Raw genomic sequence first — 9858 nt, forward strand, 5'->3', positions numbered from 1 at the left:
GTCTCCTGAAGTGATACTATCGAGATAGTTTGAACTTCCCGTTCATAATCAAGGTGGGGGTGGGGGGTTCTTAATTATGAGAACGTTCCAGGCACAGTGGCATACCTCCCCTATGGAAGTCTGACCTTCTTCCTTTATTTATTCTTTCAGTACACAAAGGAGAAGGTTTACGCGATGACAACCTACTTTGCTCTGTTTGGAGAAAACACACATGCATAATGTTATGTGAAGCGAAGTCTCTAAACTCTTTCAGTAATGCAGTGTGGTCATTTATTTACCTAAGGCGTGGTTCCACTCCCAATTGACGATGAAGAGGATTTTCTTATTGACATTAAACAGAAAATGCAATCTCGATTAACTTACAAATGCAATAAATAGCTTTTGTGACGACAATGAAGAGTTCTGTTGGGAGAGAAAGTTCTATCCTGGGAAAGTAACAGGCAAAATAAAAAGCAGTAGTTCTGTTGGGGAATAAAGTTCTAGCTATTGGGGAATGAAGTTCTAGTCTAGTAAAGTAACAGGCAAAACATAAAGCAGTAGTTCTGTTGGGGAATAAAGTTCTAGCCTAGTAAAGTAACAGGTAAAACAGAGTAATAGTTCTGTTGGGGAATAAAGTTCTATCCTAGAAAAGTAACAGGAAAAATAGAAAGCAATAGTTCTGTTGGGGAAAAAAGTTCTATCCAAGAAAAGTAACAGGAAAAATAGAAAGCAATAGTTCTGTTGGGGAATAAAGTTCTAACCAAGAAAAGTAACAAGAAAAATAGAATGCAATAGTTCTGTTGGAAATAAAGTTCTACCCTAGTAAAGTAACAGGAAAATAGAACTAAAGTGCAAAGGAGCTGTTAACTCTGTACAAACTAAATACAGTAGCTAAGCAGTTCTACTGATCTAAGGTTGACAGTAAATTTACAGAGAATTTAGACGCAAAGCAATGCGTCATATCAGTCACTAAAATTGTACAAATACGATTTATAAATAATCTTATTATAAATACCAAAAAGTTCAACTGGAACCATTGCTAATCAATGACGTCTTCTTGAAACTTACTAAGCCATTTGTTACTGATCCTAAAACAACCCCGAGAGACTAAAAAAAAAAAAAAAAAAAAAAAAATCTTGTAAAGAAAGACCCACCGAATCAGCATGTCTTTGGTCGTCTACCCATATTTCATCATTATATAGAAGCAAGATTCCCAAAGATCTATACTTTTGACATATCCTCTCTAAATAAGGTATTTCGCAGGATAATACCAAACCTCCACTTAGGCCAATGCATCTTATGACGATGGAAATGCACTAAGGCCCTAAGTATCAAATACCTAGTAGCAAGAAGCTAACTCTGTCGCAAGCAGCTAAATTAAGGTGCTGTCATCAAAATTAAATATCAAGGTTCAGGTATCCGGTTGCCAAAAGCCAGCGTTAACAAGTTCGGCTACTGACAAGATCAAGGTTATGGGAATTTAATATCAAGATGCCCAGGCGTAAAAAAAAATCAAGGTGTAAGATATCTAATCACTGCGAACTAACGTCAAGGTTCACAGTCACTCGAGTCAGGAGACACTGAGACCCTTTGGAGAGAGTGCAACGAGAGGAATAGAGGCTTCCAGTTCGCCAGCAAGTTTCTAGGGATGAAACTGCCAGCCTTACAGCCTTTCCTTGAACCCAGCCGATTTATTCGCCATTTGGGAGCAAAAAGGCAATAAAGTTCAGACACAACACAAAACGGTTAAGAATTCCGTGGCTTAAAATGGGAAAGATCTTTGAAAAACCAGAATTTGGATTTCCGTTAAAATAAGATTAAAAATCATAATTTTACGTTGGACAGAAACATGACCTCCAAGTACAGCAAAGATTATTATCTCTTGGACGAAAATAAAAAATGAAAAAATATTTACAGCCCGCGCCGAATTTCCAATTTCCGTCTTCGCTACGGCAATGTAAGACTTGATTGCAGCGTCACGCTACGGCAGTTCCACCTCGTCTTAACTTATTTTTATTTTCTTTTCTTTTTTCCTTTTATATCTTTCTTTCTATCTTTCTATCTATCTATCTATATATATATATATATATATATATATATATATATATATATATATATATATATATATATATATATATAGTGCACATTAAGACCCAAGATATAAGAACCTAACTTCCAACGTTTAATGTTGCGTACAAAACTGGCGCAAATGCTGTGTTGTTCGCGCGAAATTTAGCGAATACTGGAAATGAGCGGGAAGCTTCGCGCCCAACTCACAATAAACCTGAATATAACTGTAGCCTCTATGACCCTAATCATCATGGCTTTCAAAAAATCACATATTTATAAATGGAAACCTACAGAAAGACCCAATCTCAGCCTGCTGTTAATCAGTCCGAAGAACGCATTATTGAAATCAAAGACAAACTAAAAATGCAAGTTGAAAGTTCCCGTAAGTTTTCTGCCTCGTAATCGTTTAGTTTTAGAACTGTTGATTTCGATCATGATTTCCCTCTTTAATTTCACTCTTTCTGTCCATTCATGCGCCAAATTATCATCGCATTTTCCACTCAGCCATAACTAACGAAAGAAATATGAAGGAAAGTTCGTCTACTGAAGCCAGCACACCCAAAACCAATGAGCAACTTGAAATAACGGTCTCTCTCTCTCTCTCTCTCTCTCTCTCTCTCTCTCTCTCTCTCTCTCTCTCTCTCTCTCTCTCTCTCACGTCAGGGTACATCAAACTTTGGCAGAATCAAAAGTTTGTTCGGGATTGACCTAAACAGAATTATTTTACCACCGCGTGTGCAAAATCGTCTGGTTTGGTTAGCCGAGTTCATAGGTCTACATCAGGCCTAATTTCCCTTAAGCACCTTCCCATCAATTGCGGGCTGGCATTGTACATTGTACAACGGATCGTTCTGGCATAAAGCTGAAACTGTTTTGTGTTTTTTTTTATGTTAAAGGTTACGTTTAGTGGTAAAGTAACACTTACGTACATGTATGCAATTACATTACACTCGAAATATTTGCTTTCTTTATTTGCTTTCTTTTGATATTACTGCTTAAAATATCTACAAAGTGTTTAGCAGCCTCATTCAAATTCCTTAGAAATGTAAAGCTGGCTCTTATGATATTCTACCCTTAAATACCTACTCTAACATAAAATTTTGTAGTACTAACGAAAAGCGTACGTAAAATACAGCGACGATAGTGAATACTTTTATATGTTCTTGATCGTGTGTTCATGCACCTAAAATATGTTAGAAATATGCAGTCACATATCATGAGAAAGGCAATGCATCCCTAAAGCTTTCTCTTGTAATTTAAAAGACTACTTTGAGTTTACGTGTGAACACGGGAATATGACAAAAACCAATTACATTTTACACACATATATATATATATATATATATATATATATATATATATATATATATATATATATATATATATATATATATATATATATATATATATACTTTCCTTACTGTACAATACGGGGAACATTCCTAAATAACGAGAAACAAAAATATTTCTGGTATGAATAAAAGCTTAACGCGAAACTTACCGAGTTAGCGAATGCGCTCTATTGCCTTATAATACAAAATAACCTTTTTCATCACCATATATCTATTCGTTAAATATATTACAACGAAAAATTATCTGTTCTTTTATAAATATATACGTTTTTAAAGGGCCCATGCTGCCACTGATAGTCTGTTCAGTTTGTTTTAGGCCTATATCAGGAAACTTTGCATACAAGAAAACCTAGCAAGTCTCCCAGAGCATTTGTACATAAAGCCTCTTAATCTGATCTAATGACAAATAAATCTGAAATTATTGATAATGATGAGACCTGGTTTATTTAAGGTTAAATACTTACTAATCAAAGTATGTGAAACAACCTGTTGAAGACGAAATGTTTTTCGACTTTTAAGAAGCAGTATAATTCTTGCCCAATGGTACATGAGAAACCGAAATTTTCAAAAATGAAATAAATTATCCTATGGAATAAAAAATACGGGTGTAATCGAAGGAATGAAAGGTTCTTCGCTAACCCTAGGCTAGGCTAGACTAGGCTAGGCCTACTTTAATAAACATGGGTATTCACAAGGAATTATAAAAATTACCTAAAGAAATGTGTCATACATAAATGTAAGATACAGTACGTCTAAATAAATACCATATACACAAACATAAGAAATATACTCTCACAGAGAAATCGAAGAAATGACATTCGAATCAGTGACCGACTGTCAACACAGTTTGTGTTTTTCACAGTAGTAACAAACAGTAGCCAGTTAGGCATAAGTTAAGGCACATGTGCATTTTAAACAACATATATTGTTGTATAATTTTATTTATATCACATCGCCTTAACATATGATGTCCTTGTCCTACCGTAACCTGACCAAAACACCCGCCAACACGTTCCGCATTTCAGTTCGTCCCGATGAACTAGGCTAACACTTGACTTAAATTGACTTGGCCTATGCAGTACTTTGCCGGCATTTTTCGTCCTATATAACAGCATAAAACATTCCTGACTCACGAGAAACGCAAATATTATAATATTTATATTTCAAAATCCGTTAAATCATGCAAAATGTAAGCCGTACTTACCAACATGGCAACGAAGTGAGATCATGGTAAACACACTTCCTACTGAATTACATTTATTCAGTGCTTTGCCTCTGCTATTTTCTTACTTTAATACAACACAGAAACGCACTTGATTTACGGGACACACATACAGTCATATTTTCGTTTTTAAACACAGAAAAATGAGGAAAAATACGACACATTTTCTCAGTAACACCCGACCAACAGGTACAACTTTTAATCACGTCATTCAAAACAAAAACAAAAGCTAGTGATTTCATTGGTTGCTATTTTAGGAAGTGGATCTTTCGACCAATGATAAGGCAGTATTCTAGTGACGTCACGAGGCCACCAAAGTTTCTCAGATTTTGAATGAGTCCGTGTTCGTGACTTTTTGTCTTCTGTTCTACCGGTAAAGACTCATTGTTTAAAAACAACAGATCCACACCAAATATGAGAATATTTGTTTAGAGATTAGGAGATTACTCATAGGGGCAACCACGCTGATGTTGAGAGGCGTTATGAACCTGTACTATTCGACTTGCATTAACATACAAGATGGCCAGTACTCGTATATGTAGCCATTCAGTTCATCATCATCATTATAATAATAACATAAAAGAGTTAGTCTCATGGACACTGGCTTGTCAATCGAAAGGGGGACACAGTTTCGTCGTTCTCCTAATTTTTATTAGGAGAACTTCTCTAAGCCTAATCATCTCCTCTGATAACTCTAGACTCAAAATTAAAATGTGTGGCTGAAAAGCACCGAGAGGGAATACTTGTCTACATTTGCATGGATAAAAGAGGCCCTATCAGTCAGAGTCTGAACTTATCTATCTGTCAGTCTGTCTACTTATATATCAACGGTAGAGCATTTGGTAAAAAGTTCGATTCCAACCAAAAGACATCCACATTCCTTTCTGGTTAAGATGAGCTTACAGTAAGAAAAAGCCTCTTCGTGTAAAGCCATAATATAAAGTTACAAGGTTATTGAACGCCCTAATTAACACTCTATCACTAGCTCTAGTGTCGTGACGGAGATGCAGCCGAATTAAACACGTCCACGCTCTAATTGCGATTTAAAATTTATTATACCCATTCTCCGTGATAAGTATATCTTAATATCTTATTTCCTTTTAATTTTCCATTATCAAGCAATATCCCGAGTCATAATTATCTTTATTACCATCAGCATCATCCTGCTATTTTATTACATTAACATAATTCCATTCCACTCAGAGATTGTATTATTGTTATCAAAATCCGCGAATTGAATGACTAGTAAGTTTACTTGTTTACTTCTAGATTTAAACATCCTCCACCCTCTTTTCTATTATTTATACCACTAGAGAGAGAGAGAGAGAGAGAGAGAGAGAGAGAGAGAGAGAGAGAGAAGGGTTGCGGGGGGGAGGGAGAAATAAGTCTAGACCTTACGTACTGTATGCTGGGAACATGAATCTCATTTCCTGGTCTATCATATTCTTGGGAAGTATCCGTTGCTGCAATAGATGGGTTGGCTCCACATAAAATCCCAAGTTCCCTTAGCATTTTGGAGTCCATAAAATTTGAAGTTAATGGATAAATATACTCAAAAATGTTAAAATATTACCGGTAAAAATCGTTTATCGAAAGGGCAAAGGCGTAGCCTACGTGCACCTGCCTGCCTACCTGACTAATGCGGGTTTATCGTTTCCTTGAGTTATTGTCATTCATTGCCACTGCTGTTACTAAACCATTACTGATGCGGAGGATCTACACTTATTTATGCACTAATATATAAAATTTCCGTTTATTTTTATCCATGATACATTTACAAAAAAGTTAAAAGTAAAATCTTGACAATTTTTTGTGGCGTATTAGACTATGAGACTTAAAAGGGAACAAAATTCTCTGGTATTCTAGACTACAGGATTCAAAACGGACTAAATATCTTTCATTACATTTACGTATTTCATGCAGTGCAACCGTATGTTTACTCCCTTAATTTTCAAGAAAATAATAGACTCATAACATTACTTCCAGCACCGGCAGTGCAGGTGTCACTAAACCAACCCTCTCCGATGAGGCCCAGGTGAAGGGGAGACACCAAGTGTCATTACAGGTTAGTTCTTTGTCTGTGGTTGTGTTCGTTGGTTTCGCCCGGGTTACAGGACAACAAATATAAACAACGAAATTAAACGAGGCATTTGTTATCCATAGACCTACGTTGTTGCACCAAGGAAAAATAGAATAAAAATTCGTTTAATCGCAGCGTTGTATCTGGCAATATTGTCGTGTGAGTTCCCAAAATCATAGCTGATCATTACGAAGATGCTACAGTGTTATAATTGCGATCTGTAACTAGTGTCTGATCGATAAATATGATCGTTGATCTATATACCAGTGAACCACAAACATCATGAAAACATCTGTCTAGGCTGAACTTAGTTTCGAGTGATAAATGAGAACAACCTGGTAATTTTGAGTGGATGCGTTTCCTAAAATTATTTTTCGAAGAGGTAACAGTGTTAAGACTTGTTTTCCCATAATTTTCGCCATTATTTGTGATGGACGCTTATCAAATGTTGATGCTATTACTCTACCATTGGAACGAACCTTATTTTACGAAAACCGTTTGGCCTATTTTGCGATGGCGAGAGGTGAAATATTTTGCAATAGCGAGTGATGTAATTTCGTGAAAGAAAGATATAAACGAGAGCATCGGCTGTTGGAATGCTGGAGAGATAATTGGGCGAAAAGTACTGATGTGCACACACACACATATATATAAACATTCATATATATACGCATATATATATATATATGTGTGTGTGTGTGTATAACTGAATCACGAAAATATGGAACGCGATGAATATATAAATAAAGATAAAATCCAGGAAACGGAAACACATGTACTAGATATTTGTTATAACAAAGCCCACAAAAAGTTTATAGTGAAAGTAACATGAAGAAAGAAACCCCTAAGAACATTCTTAGCTCGCCTTATTTTAGTGGTTTTGAAAACATAATATCATTGTTAAAACCTTTTAATGTAAGCCTCGTTTTTTCTTATAATAACACACTCAAAAGAATGTTAATAAAAAATAGCCCTAAAAAAAACAACAACATAATATATAAAATTCCATGTTTGGATTGCCCCTCTTTTTATATTGGCCAATCTAGCAAAGATTTAGATGTACGTATTAAACAACATAAGTATTCAGTCAAAACTGGACAAGCATCCAATGCTATATTCATTCATTTAAGCGGAAACTCTCACAGGATAAATTGGACTGAAAGTTCAGTGATTGCCAGATCGAAAGATTTCTCTTCAAGAAATCTATTGGAGTCCGCTATTATCCAGCTTACTTCCAGCTGTAATTTTAACCTTAGCCCTGGCATGTATTATTTGTACCCCTGTATTAGAAAAATGTTCAAGAATGGCCTAAAAGATACAATCACTGACTTAATTACAAGTTGGTTACTTGATATATATTTCCTATGTATCCATATGTTTAATATAACTTTTTATTTGTAAAAATGTTCATCTTGCAAAAATTATTATTGTTTACAAAAAAGAGAATTATTTTGTTGTACTAATATTTTTTGGGTGGTCAGTCATGACCCTGTATAATCTTTTAATTGTCCTGTCCCTGCTTCTGAACGGTTGATCCTAATCCTTTGTAAAACATTTTAAATATTTAACCCTGTTTTGGCATTTCTACTAATTCTTCAATTGTGTTGGATTCCAGGTACATATTTTTCCTTTATAATCCCCATCTGTCATTTATATGAGCTTTCTTTGTAAACTTACTTTTATATTTCTTCAGTCTGCTAAGTAAAGGACATAAGTGTCGAAAGGCCTCGCAGCACTCCAGTGTTTCCGTTTCCTTCGTGGATTTTATCTTTATATATATATATATATATATATATATATATATATATATATATATTTATATATATATATATATATATATATATATATAAATAATCAACATAATCAATCACGTGTGGAACAGAAATAAATTTCTGACTCACATCAGGATCGAATCCAGGTCTTTCAATTGAAAGGCAAGGCAAGCAGTTAGCTTCCCCAGGTAATTCCTTGGGTGCAGTTGCCCTCAGGTTCCGTTCCAACTTCTTTTTATGACTTGTATGGCCTAGTGGCCAGTGCCCTTGCCTTTCAATTGAAAGACCTGGGTTTTGATCCTGATGTGAGTCAGAAATTTATATGTATATACATATATATATATATATATATATATATATATATATATATATATACAGTATATATATATATATATATATATATATATATATATATATATATATATATATATATATATATATATATATATATATATATATATATATATATATATATATATATATAATTATTTCCAAGTGCAGAAGTATTACAAAATTCATTTCCACTTTCAGGCATGGCAAAGATTACAATCTCTAATAGCACTTTTTGAAGAGTGAATCATTTTAGAAAGTTTGTTATGTAGCTAAAGCAAATATTATAAACATTCATTGTATTTTCTTTAACAAAACTACTGTAGAAAAGTTATATATAAACCTTCATAAATATAAGCCTTCATTATTTCAATTATAAGATATTCCATACATATAAAGTGATATGACGTCAGAACAGAAAATTAATACTTTATCAAAATAATAACAAGTTTAAAAGTTACTTAACCTAACATTAAAAGCCCTAGGATATAATCATTCATTCGTGGACATACAAGGTAGCTTAGTGACTCGAATATATACTGAAAAATGGATAATGAAATTTAAACACAGAATAACTTTCCGATATAATTACCTTTCTTTTCCATTTTCAGGAAGACAGAGCAGATGTGATACTCGAAATTCGCGGAAAATAAAGCCCATGTATACGAATAATTATTCTGAAAAAGGAAAAAGGTACAGTCTGTAAAATATTACATAAATCGCACTTTTATGTGAAAAGCGTCTCATATTCATTAATCATATCCTGTAATCAAGGTTGAGACAAAATATTCCCAGACCTATAACTGTTCTCTCACGCTGGTGAATTATACCGGACCCGTGAACGAAGGATTTGAAAATCCAACGTCTCCAGTTCAAATTTAGAGCAAAATCAACTTAATATGGCATTAAAGAACAGGTGTTTCCCTTCGTTGTAAATCAGAAAACCTCTCTCTCTCACTCAAATTATGGATAAATCCCCAACCAATAGCACAACAGGAGCAAATTCTTCAACCGAAACTGTTGAGAGTTGGGAAGTGATCGGATATTCCCTCG

The 9858-nt window shown here is 34.4% G+C and overlaps 1 protein-coding gene across 2 annotated transcripts in view; it reads right to left on the reverse strand.

Moving 5' to 3' along the window:
• LOC136845299 (uncharacterized) overlaps positions 1-9533 on the reverse strand; it is a 51786-nt gene extending 42253 nt beyond the window's left edge. The window contains exon 1 of one of the 2 annotated variants that reach the window (XM_067115494.1): positions 9398-9533. Coding sequence is in view for 1 of the 2 variants with exons in the window: in XM_067115492.1 (XP_066971593.1) it covers positions 4606-4611 (6 nt within the window). In the remaining variant the exon portion in view is untranslated. Of the gene's footprint in view, positions 1-4605; positions 4852-9397 lie in introns of those variants that run through there. The other variant, XM_067115492.1, reaches the window with a different exon arrangement.
• Between the last annotated feature and the right edge of the window lie 325 nt (positions 9534-9858).

Source organism: Macrobrachium rosenbergii, chromosome 13 (genome assembly GCF_040412425.1).
Source record: "Macrobrachium rosenbergii isolate ZJJX-2024 chromosome 13, ASM4041242v1, whole genome shotgun sequence".
NCBI classification, from domain to species: domain Eukaryota; kingdom Metazoa; phylum Arthropoda; class Malacostraca; order Decapoda; family Palaemonidae; genus Macrobrachium; species Macrobrachium rosenbergii.